The sequence below is a fragment of the Mus caroli genome, unplaced genomic scaffold (assembly GCF_978045245.1).
Source record: "Mus caroli unplaced genomic scaffold, Mus_caroli_1 scaffold_8, whole genome shotgun sequence".
Classification (NCBI taxonomy): Eukaryota; Metazoa; Chordata; class Mammalia; order Rodentia; family Muridae; genus Mus; species Mus caroli.
The window spans coordinates 122,653,830-122,668,038 of NW_028227263.1; the positions used below are offsets into that span (position 1 = coordinate 122,653,830).

The 14,209-nt window shown below is 39.3% G+C and overlaps 1 protein-coding gene across 2 annotated transcripts; it reads right to left on the bottom strand.

The window, feature by feature from the left end:
• Positions 1-10,889, bottom strand: LOC147003420 (vomeronasal type-1 receptor 4-like). 2 transcript variants are annotated; one of them, XM_085840991.1, is made up of 2 exons: positions 9,994-10,850; positions 1-31 (listed from the first exon to the last, which is right to left on the bottom strand). In XM_085840991.1, the coding sequence occupies exons 1-2, from the start codon at positions 10,848-10,850 to the stop codon at positions 1-3; spliced, it is 888 nt and encodes a 295-aa protein (XP_085697117.1). The 2 variants fall into 2 exon arrangements, with proteins under 2 accessions (XP_085697117.1, XP_085697118.1); XM_085840992.1 differs by lacking the exon at positions 1-31 and having other exon boundaries at positions 9,605-10,889.
• Between the last annotated feature and the right edge of the window lie 3,320 nt (positions 10,890-14,209).

Below are 14,209 nucleotides of genomic sequence, written 5' to 3' on the forward strand. Positions count from 1 at the left end.
TTAATAGCTGAGTAATATTCCATTGTGTAAATGAACCACATTTTCTGTATCCATTCTTCTGTCCTGGGACATCTGTTTTGTTTCCAGCTTCTGGCTATGACAAATAAAGCTGATATGATCATAGTGAAACACATGCTCCGGTGGCACGGTGTGGTATCTTTTGGGTATATGCTCACAAGTGGTATAGCTGAGTCTTCAGGTAGATCTATTTCCAGTTTTCTTTATATATTCTACTTCCACTTTTAGGTCTTGGATCGCTTTATTCAATTTCTTCCACTGCTTACCTGTGTTTTCCTGTATTTCCTTCGATGAGTTTTCAATATCCTCCTTAAAGGACTCTATTATCTTCATCAGATAGGATTTTAGGACAGATTCCTGATTTTCGGGTTTGTTGGGGTATTCAGGGCTTGCTGTGGTGGAAGAACTGTGTTCTTATGATTCCCACATATTTTTGGCTTCTGTTGTTTATGGTCTTGTGCTTGCCTATTGACATCTGGATATCCCCGTTGTTTGTTGTTCTGTGTGACTGTCTTAAATCTGTCTGTTTTGTCCCTGTGTTGCTTCAGATCTTCTGGGTAGGCCTGTGGCCATGGCTGTATCAGACCCCCTGTGGGGTCTTCCAACGGGGGGCACTTCATAGTGGTATAGAATCTGCTGATATGTTTCCCTGGCTGCAGTAGATCTCCTTGGAGGCTTTCAGACTGTTGGATCTTCAGTGGAGCCTTCAAGCTGTTGTACAACTGCCCTTAATGCAGCTGATCCTTAACTGCTCTGTGTGCAGATAAGATCCTCAACTGCTCAACTGCTCTGAGTGCAGCAGGTCCTCAACTGATCTGAGTGCAGCAGGTCCTCTAGGATGAATCAGGATATGGTGTCTTCATGTGAGCAGGCCAATTAGGAGTCTTCCCCAGCATCAAGGACTGTGTGAACAAGCCTAGTTTTAATTTCATTCACTAGAAGAGTGTTTAAGCAGGTTTCCAAAAGTAAAAAAGTCTGTTTGGAAAGATAGCTAGCCTATCCTCAGAGGTTATCAAGGAGATAAAACAAGGCATAGTAGAGCACTTGAGAGTTGGGAGCAGGAGACCAAAGTCAGTCCTGGCTACATAGCAACCCAGAGGCCAGCATGGGCTACAAGAGACTCTCTAAAATACAAGACAGAACAGAGGAGCAGGGGAGGAGTCAGGCTAGAGGATATTAAAATGTAGCTACTCAAATTTTTTCTAGTCCTTGAGTTCTATGATTTTGCTGACCTTAAACACCACTCAAATTTAGGAGACTTTACAATTCCACTAGAAGGCAGGAGGCATTTTCCAGAAATGCAAGTAATATGACAAAGCTTGTTAAAATGTGACAGGTCTTTGTGTGTGTGTGTGTGTGTGTGTGTGTGTGTGTGTGTGTGTGTGTGTGTGTGTGTTGTACCTGTAGAGACAAGAAAATGGCATCATATGCTCTTATGCTCTTTAACTGGTCTCATAAATGGTTATCTGCTGCCATGATGTTACCAGGAATCAAACCCCAGTTCTCTTCAAAATGCTAAAGCACATAACAGGAAGCTATTTATTTCTCAAATACTCCACTATCCCCCTTTTACAGGGCATTTGAACTCAGGTTCCAGTGCTTTTACAGCAAATACTCAACAAGCCTTTTAATCACAGCAAATTGCCACAAGATGAATTTATTGTCAGCCTAAGAGGGGCATTGAAATAAAGGAAAAAGTAAGTTTGTGACATGTATCTGCTTGTTAGGATTGAAGGTACTGAAGGACTGACCTGAACCCTGATTGGCTGTCGGTGGAGTTGGGTACCTGCAGGGTTACTAATCTTTTAATATAATGGGAAAGTAAGGAAGAAGTGTTAGGTGGTCAAGAGATGATGATCTAGATTTAAATCCATGATTTACAGACTATTTTTGAGTCCCAAACTCAGTGGTGGCACTGAATGGTGTCCTTACCTGTAATCCTGTAATTCCAATATGTGTGACAGAGGCAGTATAATGAGTGGGCCAGCTAAAGAGGTTAACAGGCTGGTTAATTAGGGGCACCCATTGAATAGACTTTAACACTGTCCTCAAGACTTCTATAGCTGTTTATAATCTTTTCCTTAATTTGGCCATGTTTTTTTTTTATTTTTAACAATCCCTATATAGTCTGAATACATACAACATTATCTGGAAGTCCCACATATAGCCCTCCTTGCTTCAGGAAGAGTAGATTCAAGCCCCTTCCATTTTGTAAAACTATTTTGATAGGGAGGAAACAGATTTTTCTAGTCTTTGGCAAGTCTCTATCAATGACTTCTTGTAAGTTTCAGTACTGGGAAAACTGTAATAATAAGGCTTTGATCCCTGTTTTTCTGACCTCTATTATACTGAAACATAAGAGGGTAGACAAAAACAATGTTTGTAATGGGTTCTCTTTTAAGCATCTTATGATAGCCCAGAACAAGGTGGTTGAGAACTTTTTTCCCTATTGGTAACTCACCATGTAAACCAGATGAACCACAACACAGAAATCAGGGGAAGCTTTAAGTGTTTCCATCTGGATGCATGGGGTTAGGCCAGTAGACCCTGCGTTTTCTGGATGGATTGAGTAGTACATATTGGATAATCATAAGAAATAGTCTGTATAAAAGGCAGGAATATTCTTGGAGTACTTTTTAGCCTCCACATTATCTTTGTCCTTTAACTGGGTTCAAAGTAATTTGAATAGGACCTGTTTGTTGTAGTCTACAATTGCTTCTGCAGATTCAGTTACTGAGGCTTTATAAGAAATGTCATCAAAGTAAAGTGGACTAACATTTAGACATACTAACATTCAGAAATAACGTCATTGTCAGTCACATTTGTGACTACATAGGTGGATTTTAATAAGCCAATGAGCATTGGGTCTTCATCAATCTGGAAATCGTTTTCTGTCTGTACTTCAGAGAGCATACTGTCATTCAGCTTAGGGTAAGCCTTATAGAAATGGCAGGCTTTGGAACATGGATTTGTTGGGTTCTAAATGAAGCCACCAACTAGATTTGCCCCCTTTTAACAGTAGGAATCCATGGTTCTTTGACGAGTTGGATTGTAAAAGTGTCCTTGGATATAGTACTATCCAAATGTAATATACCTTAAGACCCCAAGTATCCTATTTCCCTTCCTGAAGTGGCCTTCTCTCTGTGGGTGAACTGATTGAGTAAAGCATTACAAGGCTTTTATTGCTCTTGCCCACAGAAAGATCCTTTTTGGTCTCCTGATTTTTCAGCTTGGTTTACATGAGTGAAGTTGTCCTTCATAGGTGCTACCCACCAAAATATCTCTAGTGCACACAATCCCATGCACCATAGAAACAGTAGTCAGTACACACATATTTTACTCTAGGTTTTGGCCTAATGTTTGGGCCCTAGGCAATGTTTTATAAGTTTGCAAGATCAACTGAGTGACTATGGGTCAAAAATTTATATTGAGGAACGAGGTCCCTTTGGGTTCAACTTTGTGCAGGTATTTGAGCTCATCTCTATTGGAAGCATCACTAAGGACCCAGGTCAAATTCCAAGGCTGGTAAAAGTTGTTTTTGGAGGAAGAGCCAGTAGTTAAATATTTGCCCATAAAAATATAGGCATTGTAAGTTGAGTTTTATACGATTGTCTTTTTTCTTGAGTACCTGACATTTGAGTAAGATGTATCTGAGTCTGGGTGTGGTTCAACCAGAGGAGCATCTATGATGAATCCACATAACTGATCCTGTCAAGTTTGAGAGCAGTGAGAGTAGTCAGAGAAATTTTGTATGGTCCTATGTGGTGTGACTTCAACAATTGCTTTTGATGTCTTTTAATGCACACCCAGTACCCAGGCTGGCAAGTATGAAGAATAGGTTAAACAGAACCCTCTTAGATTGGCTTTAGCCATGTCCAAGCTTCATTTGCCCATGGACAAAATTCTCCACAGAATCGAGAACATATTTGGAAGTGATTTCATTAAGCAGAAAAGCTCTTAAGTTAGGAGGTATAGGTCTTCCAAACACGATCTCAAAAGGGGTTAATCACAAAGTATTGTTTCTGGCAAACATTTGAATCCAGAAAAGAGTCTGAATTGGATTCATCCATAGTGAAAAACAGTTCCTTTTCAGGTAAATATTCAACTCAGAGAGAGAGAGAGAGAGAGAGAGAGAGAGAGAGAGAGAGAGAGAGAGAGAGAGAGAGAGAGAGAGAGAGAGAGGGAGAGAGAGGGAGAGAGAGACAGAGAGGGAAAGAGAGGGAAAGAGAGACACAGAGAGACAGAGAGAGAGAGAGACAGAGAGAGAGAGACAGAGAGAGAGAATGAGAGAGAGAGACAGAGAGAGAGACAGAGAGGGAAAGAGAGAGAGAGAGAGACAGAGAGAGAGACAGAGAGAATATGAATGCACACCTCTCAGTGTACCACGGCTGAGAAATTGTGAATATACCGTTGCTGAGTTAAACTGAAACAGGTCGAGTTTGTACATATACATCACTTGGCACAGGGCTGTGGTTCTGCATGCCTTTATTTAGTCCCAGCACTAGGGAGGCAGAGGCAGGTAGATTTTGATTCAGATAGCCTGGCCTACAGAGTCAGTTCAATGACAACTAGATGTACACTGAGAACCCCGTATGAAAAAAAAGTAAGGAAGAAAAACTTGAATGTCCTTTTAGCCCGGGTTACCTAACTCAAGATGATATTCTCAAGTTCTATCCATTTGCCTGAAAAATTCTTGGTTTTAAATAGCTGAATAGTATTCCATTGTGTAGATGTACCAAATTTTTTTAAATTAAAAAACATTTTTATTAATCATTTCATTCATCTATATTTCAAATGATATTCCCTTTCCTAGTTACCTCTCGGCAAACCCCCATTCTACGTCCTCACTCCTCCCTCATATTTGCTTCTATGAAGTTGATCTTTCACTCACTCACCTCCTCCTGCCTCACTGCTCTAGCATGTTAATGACCTCTACTCTAGGTCATCAAGTCTCTGTCCCTTCCCATTGATGTCAGATAAGGCCATCCTCTGCTACATATGTGTCTGGAGTCCTGGCACCCTCCATGTATACTCTTTGGTTGAGGTTTAGTCCTTGGGAGCTGTGGATGGTCCAGTTAGTTGAGATTATTCTTCTTATGGGGTTGCAATCCCTTTCAGCTCCTTCAGTGCTTCCCCTACCTCTTCCATTTGGGTCCCCAATATCAGTCCAATATTTGGATATGAGTATCTACATCTGTATTAGTCAGGTGCTGGTAGAACCTCTCAGGGAACAGCCATATCATGTTCCTGTCAGCAAGCACTTCTTGGCAGCAGCAAGAGTGTGGTGGTTTGGTTTCTGCAGGTGAGATGTACCTATATGGGACAGTCTCTGGATGGCCTTATCTTTAGTCTCTGTTTTATTTTTTGTCCCTGTCTTTTCTTTGGACAGCAACATTTCTGGGTTAAAATTTTTGAGATGGGTGGGCCCCATCTCTCAACTGGGTGTTGTGTCTATCTGCCAGACTTGGACTCTATAGGTTGTACCTCTCCTTTGTTGGGTAATTCAGCTAACGTCATAGTCATAGGTTCCCAGGATCCTCTCTTTTCCCTAGATTTTGGGCCTTTGTAGTATCTAAGCCCTTTTCTCACCCCTCACTGATATACACTTCTATTCCATTTTCTGACCCTCTGCACTTCTCTCCTGTCCCTTCCAAGATCTGTTCTTGCCCACTTTTACCCTACCCCTCCTCTCTTCCTCCCAGGTCCCTCTAGCTCCTGTGATTATTTTGTTCCCTGTTCTATGTAGGATTGAAGAATCTATAATTTGGTCTTCCTTCTTCTTAAGCTGCATATGGTTGTGGGTTATATTGTGGCTATTCTAATCTTTTGGCCTAAAATCCACATATCAGTGAATACATACCATGAGTGTTCTTTTGCGTTACCTCTCACAGGATGATATTTTTTTAGTTCCATGCATTTGCCTGTGAATTTCATGAAGTTATTGTTTTTAATACCTGAATAGTACTCCATTGTTTAAATGTAGCACATTTTCTGTATCCACATCTGGGTTGTTTCCAGCTTCTGGCCTTTATGAATAAGGCTGCTATGAACATAGTAGAGCATGTGTCCTTGCTATATGTTGGGGTATCTTTTGAGTATATTCCCAAGAGTGATATTTCTGGGCCCTCAGGTAAAAGTATTTCCAATTTTCTGAGGAACTGCCAGACTGTTTTTCAGAGTATAGAACCTGGGGTGAGAACTCAGGTAATTAATTCTAAGTGATGTGTGCTTTAGCTGTCGAGCTATCTTGCTGTCTCTTATTATTGCCAATGTTATCATCAAGATATGGTGCTATAGTTTTGTCAGTTTTATTTTTTATTTTTTATTTTTTTTTAGTTTTGTCAGTTTTAATGTTAGTACAATTCTGTGAAAAGGTACTTGAAGCCTCAGTATAACTTTCTAACTCAGTGTGAATCTATTCCTCAATATAGAATGTGCAAACTGTCGTTTCCTGTTCAATTATTTCAAGCTCTTTCACTATACCTGTTTCTAGTGATTTTTTCCTTCAAATTGGAAATGGAGTGTCAAGTGGGTCAGATAAATTTCTCAGTTTGGGGCTGGTATGGCTCAGCAGGTCAGAGCCTTAACCACTTTTACAGAGGATCAGAACTTAATTCGTAGAAACTGTATTTGTAGGCTTACCTCTGTTTGTAACTCCAGATCTAGGGGTATGACGTCTATTATTTTTAAGTATTATTTTTAAATTACTTTTTTTATTTACATTATAGCCATTGCCACACTTCCCAGTCCCCTTTACCACTGCTGCTCATCCTACTCCTTCTCCCTCTCAACTCCTGGAGGGTCCTCCCATCAACATGCTTCCACCTTTCCTGGGGCCTCTCAAGAATTAGGCATATCTCCCACTGAGGCCAGAAGAAGCAGACCTTTGCTATATATGTGCTGTGGGCCACTAACCAGCCTATGTATGATTCTTGATTAGTGGGAAGGCTCTAGGAACTCCCTGGGGTTCAGGTTGGTTGACACTGCTGGTTTTCCTATGGGGTCACCCAGTCCTTCATCTTTAATCCTTCCCCTAATTCAACCATAGGGATCAATGACTTCAGTCCAATGGTTAGGTATAAGTATCTTTGTATGTTTCAGTCAGCTGCTGGTAAAGCCTCTCAGAGCACAGCCATGATAGATGCCTTTCTTCAATATCTTCCCATTTTTGTCTGTGTATTTCTTTTAGACAGGATCAATCCAGCTGGCATCTGTTGCCTGGTTGGTGGCTCAGTGTCTGAGAGATGCCAGGGGTCTGTGTTAGTTGAGACTGATTGTTTTCCTATGGGGTTGTCCTCCTCCTCAGCTTCTTCTAACCTTTCCCTAATTCAACCACTGGGGTCCTTGACTTCAGTCCATTGGTTGTGTATAATTATCTGCACCAGTCTCAGCTGCTTGTTGAGCCTCTCAGAGGACAGCAATGGTAGGCTCCTGTCTGTAAGCACACAATAGCATCAATACTAGTGCCAAGCCTTGGAGACACCCCTTGAGATGGATCCCAAGTTGGGCAGGTCACTGTACCTCCTTTCCCTCAGTCTCTTTTCCATTATTGTCCCTGAAGTTCTTCTAGACAGGAACAATTCTAGGTCAGAGTTGTTATTTATTTATTTATTTTTTATCATTTGGCAAACCCATCCCTCCACTTGATGCCCTTTCTTTGTACTGGAGGGGGAATATACAAGTTCCCTCTCCCCACTGTTGGGCATTTCATCTATAGTCCTTCCCTTTGAGTCCAGAGAGTCTCTCACCTCTCAGATCTCTGGTTCCTTCTAGAGGGTCCAGCCAACCCCCACTCCCTGAAGTTGCATAATTGCATTCATTTTGCTGGCCCTCAGGTCTCTCCTGTTCCCCACACCTGAATACCTGATCATGATCCCCTTTCCCCTCCCTCACGTGCCATACAGGTCCTTCCCTCACTCTGCCTCCAGTGATTTCTTTCTTCTCCCTCCCAAGTGGGATTGAAACATTCTCATTTGTGCCCTTCTAATTGTTAAACTTACTGAGTTCTATGGATTATATCCTGGATATACTGTACTTTTTTGGCTAATATACACTTATTAGTGACTGCAAACCATGCATGTCCTTTTGGGTCTGGGTTACCTCACTCAGGATGATATTTTGTAACTTCATCCATTTGCATGTTAAACTCATGTTTTCCTCATTCTTAACAGATGAATAATATTTCATTATGTAAATGGACCACATTTTCTGTATTCATTCTTCTGTTGTGAGACATCTGGGTTGTTTCCAGCTTCTGGCTATCACAGATAATTCTGCTATAAACATACTGGGCACATGCCCATGTGGATTGGTAGAGCATCTTTTGGGTATAAGCCAAAGAATATTACAGCAGGGTCTTCAGGCAGACTATTTCCAGTTTTCTGAGGAATCTCCAGACTGATTTCTAGAGTGGTTGTACCAGTTTGCAATCCCACCAGCAATAGGGAAGTGTTTCTCTTTCTCCACATTTTGCAAACATGTTTTGTCTCCTGAGTTTTGATCTTAGCCACACTGATTTGTATAAGGTGGAATCTCATTGTCCTTTGTTAAGCATTTCTCTGACCAGTAGGGCTTTTCAACATTTCTTTAAGTGTTTCTCAGTCATTTGAGATTTCCCTTTTGTGAATTCTCTTTTTAGTTCTATACCCCATTTTTGATTGTTGTGTTTGGGTTTTTGGAGGTTAGCTTCTTGAATTCTTTATATATTTAGCATATTAGCCTTCTATTGCATGTGGGGTTAGTGAAGATTTTTTTCCAATCTGTGACACCTATTTTTCTTTTTTTTTCTTTTTTTTATTAGGTATTTTCCTCAATTACATTTTCAATGCTATCCAAAAAGTACACCTATTTTTCTTAAGGGGAGGGAAATCCCCATAAATACATACACATCCAAAACACATAAAAATGCTAAAATACTTTACTCACAGATGTAATTAGCATGTCAGATTTTGGGTTTCATTATACTGACTGCTATAACCACTCCAGATACTTATCCTGTGAGCTCTGCCACCTTTGGACATTCTCTGGTAGCAAAAATAAGGTTTACTGCTTGATTCTAATCTAAGAAAATAATTTTCTGACTGAGTAAGCCACTGACAGACAGAGTGACAACTTTGCCTCCACATTGTTCTGATACCTCTTTTCTCCTATCATATGTGTAGGTGTTTCTGATTGGAAAAACAATTTCACCGTGACCCAGAGTGAAGACATTGCCAAGACCTTTCAGGAGAAGATGTCCAGTGTGGATCCTGGTATCCTCCGTGGTCCTGAGACTTTAAACCTCTTAAGGCTCCTGAGCGTGAGCTGCTTTTGCCTACTTTTCTCTTTACTCTTGATGTAGTGAGCAGCTTGCACTTCTCGAGAGAGCATGAAGTGATGCTGTTCAATGGTTGACTTTCACCAGAGTGTAGTCCAAGATAGCAAAGCATATTTCTCCTAACTAAAATGAAATTAAATGTAATATATGAAATATTAACAAACATTTCATCTTTGAAAAATTTAGTTATAACAATACATCCTTATTTGTTCAGATGTAGAACTATGGAGGGATTCTGTTGTTATCTAAAGTTAATGTGTTAAGTTAAAAGGAGAAGAGAGTAATATTTTGATCAGGACCTTAAAACACATTAAACTTTTTAGGAAAAATGGGTTTCACTTGTTTTAGAGCAGCTTGCAGCAAAGTGCAGTTATATACAAGAGAATGGAGGGTGGTGAATAATTCACTGTTTCAGTCATTTTCCAACCAGAAATATTTTCACATCAAGAAATTATTGTAACCTTACTCTGTTACAATTATAGCAGTAAGCACCATACCTTGTTCACACAAGATTTTCAAAACATATTTATGAAATAAAGTATTTAATGGTGTTAGTAAAGCTGTCTTCTGTGCTCAGCATTTTTAGTGACTCTGGCTTTCAACAGTTGAAGAACACAGAACAAGGACCCTTAGAGTCTCTGAAGATCAACAGTAAGGGAGAAATTGTAGGGAAACCTACAGCCAGAACTTCACTGCAATGCCTCAGGAATTGGTGAGAATATATAAAAAAGGTGTAAAAGATGATACAAATAAAATTTAGAAGATAAAAGCTAACAAATGTGACCACCAGCATCAGGATAGTATGGGTTGCTCTGGTCTCAGCTTGGCCTCTGGGGTTCTGATTGGGAGTGAGGATGTGCTGCATTCGCTGGCGATGCCTATGGAGGAGAAGTACCATGGAGACACTGGTCCAGACCATGATGCTCATGAATGTGGCATCATGGGTATACAGCAAGAAGATAATGCCTACACTGAATCCAGAAGTGGAACAGAACAACTTGCTTTTGGAGTCATTTTTATTGTCTGTTATCTGTGGACCAGTGACCTTAATTGGAATGTAGATGTTATTTAAGACACTGAAGAGCCAACAACTGTAACAAGAATAACTCACCAAATTTGGGACACTTGCTCTGAGTATAAGTTTACCTCTATTAACAGGAACAAGAGTGAGAAACTGATGGATACTCAGGACACAGGTGGAACATAAGCCTGTGCTTCTTGCCACCATGCGGATGAAGAATTCCAATTTACATTTGAGGTCATTTTGAGGACTTCTTGGAGCAAAAGCCATCATGTTGTTTGGAAATGTAGTGATGAAGAGAATCAAGGCATTGGCCACAGCTATGTGGCTTAAAATCACCTGTCTGGGCCTCTGTTTAGAACCAGTCAGGATTGGAAAGAAATTATGGACAAAGAGAAATACATTGGCAACAATCCCAACCCCAAACTGGCAAAGCAAGAGAATCTGAAGAGCCACTTCCTCAGTGGTTTTCAGGGATTTACCATGAGCAGACATGGAGAGGGCTTTATTCAACCCTGGAGTGATGATTAGGCAGGACACTGCTATCCTCAGGAGTCTGTTCTATTGTCCAAGCTCATCAATTGATTTGGGATAATTTCTTCTCTTGATAAGTGAGACACTATTCTATCACAATACAGGAACTTTGCCTGGAGAACAATGCATGGGCAGTAACTCAGAATAATATTTTTTACTTATTGAATAACTCCTGCATCAAGATACATTTTGTATTGCACCTACATCTTTATGATCAAGTAGGTGAATAACCTTCACAATAATACAGATTTTGACACACCATGGGCTTTGCATATGGATAAAGACAGGAAAGAGGCTCGTTCGTGTATGTGATTCCATCATCAGAGTTCAATACAAGGAAGGAGGGGATGCTGCAAATGGGATGTAACTTAATCAATAAAATCACTTAATCAATGATAAATTAAAGAGTCCATCAGATTTTTTCATCAGAATTCAATATAATTGGGAGAGAGAGGAGGCTGCAAATGGAATGTATCTTAATCAATGAAACAACTTAATGATAAAAAGAAAATGCACCTGAAAATAATTAATACAATTTCCTCATATTATCATAACATGTTAAAAACAAAGAGTATGTTAATAAATATGTGATTACATAATCAATAAGGTTTTGTAACTGAACTCAGATGTAGAAAATTAAGTTGTTGGCTTTTGAGGAATTTTCATACTCCTTATCCACATTATAAAATAGAAAATATTTCTGACAAATCCACCTGTGTTTCTATTACACAGAGGAACATATATTTACCTATTTAGCCTCCATGTGAAAAACTCCACTCGCTAAGGAGTTTAATTTATTCATATTTTTCCCAGTTTTAATTTTTGTTTTAAAAAGACTCAGGTGACAGAGTCTTACCTGCATCATCTCCATCTTCCCTCCAAAGTTATTAAGACAATCATTATTTTCCCTTTGCAAGCTGATGCTTAGTCTCTTCTTTTTACATGTTTGTATGTTTTTCTAAAGGAGCACAGAGGCCTTCATCTACCAAATAAAATCAACATCTCACATACAGATGTTACATTGAATGCTGTTTTCTGCTAAGAGCAAATCCAGAAAACAGACATTTCTTTGATGCAAGCAAAATATTAACCTATTTCAGTTAAACTTCAGTCTTCAAAAGGAATTAATGATTCATATTGACTTTAGAAGACAATGTACACTGAAGAAGGGAGAAGAGAATTCTAAGAAGCCTATGGTTGCAAGAATCCCACCTTCTGAGACACAGGATGAAGATGCTCATCTGACATCCAGCTCAGGAACGTAAGCTTGTATAGAAGTATATCTTGTAGTACCTTTTACATTGAAGAAGTTCTCTGTGTGATTCTTTGCCTGAGAAAGAATGAGAGTAAATTCAGAATGAGTTTTAATCTCTATTCAATGCTGTGAAGGTAACCCAACGAAGTCCAGGTTTCCACTCTCATAAAATAGTAGGGTTCCTGGATATGACATCCTTCCATGAGTTTATTATTGTGTCATCTGTGGTGTAAGTGTATTTGTCTGCATGGTGTCTTTGGGATATCTCCAACGAAGGAAAAATCATTTATCCCCAGAGCAAATTTCCACTTTTACTTTCTGATGCTTAACGATGATGTCTAGTTTGTGAGATGTCAATGAGCACCTGAGCAGAAGTTAGGGAAGAGTTTTCATGCTTCTTTTGGGAAAACATAAGTTCTGAATTGATCTTGAAATCAGATGTGAATTTGGGCACTCAAGAGTAGAACAAGGAACTCATTATGCACATTTCTATGGAGTGCTTTATCACCACTATTTCAGTCTTGCAAAATTATGCTGACACCAAGTCCTCCCAGAAAACTGGCAATGTGTCAGTCAGATTCTGTAATTTCCCAGGAAGTTGCTTCATTCCAACTTTTCCTAATTTGTCCCAGGACACATATTTATGACAAATTTATTAACTGAAGCTGGCCTTTCCCTCCTGAATCCTGGGGTTATTCCATAACCACTTGTTTTCAGGTAGATTGTTACTTGTTTTCTGATATACTCATGAATCCCTGTTAGAAGCCTAATATACTTTGCTAGTATCAAGAGAATCTGCTTTGTAAAGCGGGAATCCTGGACAAACAAGTGATATATGGATGGAGCAATCATTTAGAAATTAATAGAAACAACCACACTCATTTATGCTCTAGGTATTATAGAAACTAGGGACTTAGCTTTGAATATCAGTGATGAAAAGTAAAACCTCAGGTTGTAAATGTAAGAAGTGTACATTCTAAATGTTTATTGATATTCACACCTGCAGCAAGATTGTTGTAGGCACAGTTTAAGTACATATATTAGGATGTTTGAGAACAAGATATCATTGCACAACATTTTTACTAATGAAAATTACAGAATGTAGAAGGGATATATGTGGAAATAACTTGTCATTTATCTCTCAGATACCATATGTTTGTCTGGCTCAAGCAAACATCCATGATTTCAACTGTGAAATATATGTTGGCTAATTTACAATTACATACAGGTTATTACCCTCATACATGAATGTATATATAATGGAATAATCTAAATGTCAGGAATTTGTAAGAGTCATAGCATGTTGAAAAATAGACTTTAGAATACAGTGTTATAAAGGATTAAAGGATGGTAATAGAACATGAATTGTTAAATTTGGGTGTGGGGGATGGTGAGATGGCTCAGTGGGTAAGAGCACCCGACTGCTCTTCCGAAGGTCCAGAGTTCAAATCCCAGCAACCACATGGTGGCTCACAACCATCCACAATGAGATCTGGCGCCCTCTTCTGGAGTGTCTGAAGACAGCTACAGTGTACTTACATATAATAAATAAATAAATCTTAAAAAAAAATAAAAAAAAATAAAAAAATAAAGGCCGGGCGTGGTAGCGCACACCTTTGATCCCAGCACTCCGGAGGCAGAGGTAAGCGGACTTCTGAGTTCGAGGCCATCGTGGTCTACAAAGTGAGTTCCAGGACAGCCAGGGCTATTACAGAGAAACCCTGTCTTGAAAAACCAAAATAAAATAAAATATTAAAAATAAAATAAAATAAAATAAAATGAATTTGGGTGTGTAGTATGGAAGGTAGATGAGGAAATAAGGAAAGGAATAACTAACTCTAAGTATATTTTGAAAAACTGGAGAAAAATAGTGCTTTTGAGTCATCCTGTAATTGCATATTTCAGAGAAGTTTTAATAAACCTGTACTATATTAGGTGAATAGTCTCCCAGGTAGACATCTTATGATGAATAATGTAAACAAACTTCAATTCTAGGTTTATGTGACTTCCTTTACTAGGTGCTTGCCAATAAATTCCCAAAGCACTATCTACCCAACCCCTAAAC

What these genes read in the sequence shown, in the direction of transcription:
- LOC147003420 (XM_085840992.1), bottom strand. Translation starts at nt 10,850, where the DNA reads ATGTCTGCTCATGGTAAATCCCTGAAAACCACTGAGGAAGTGGCTCTT.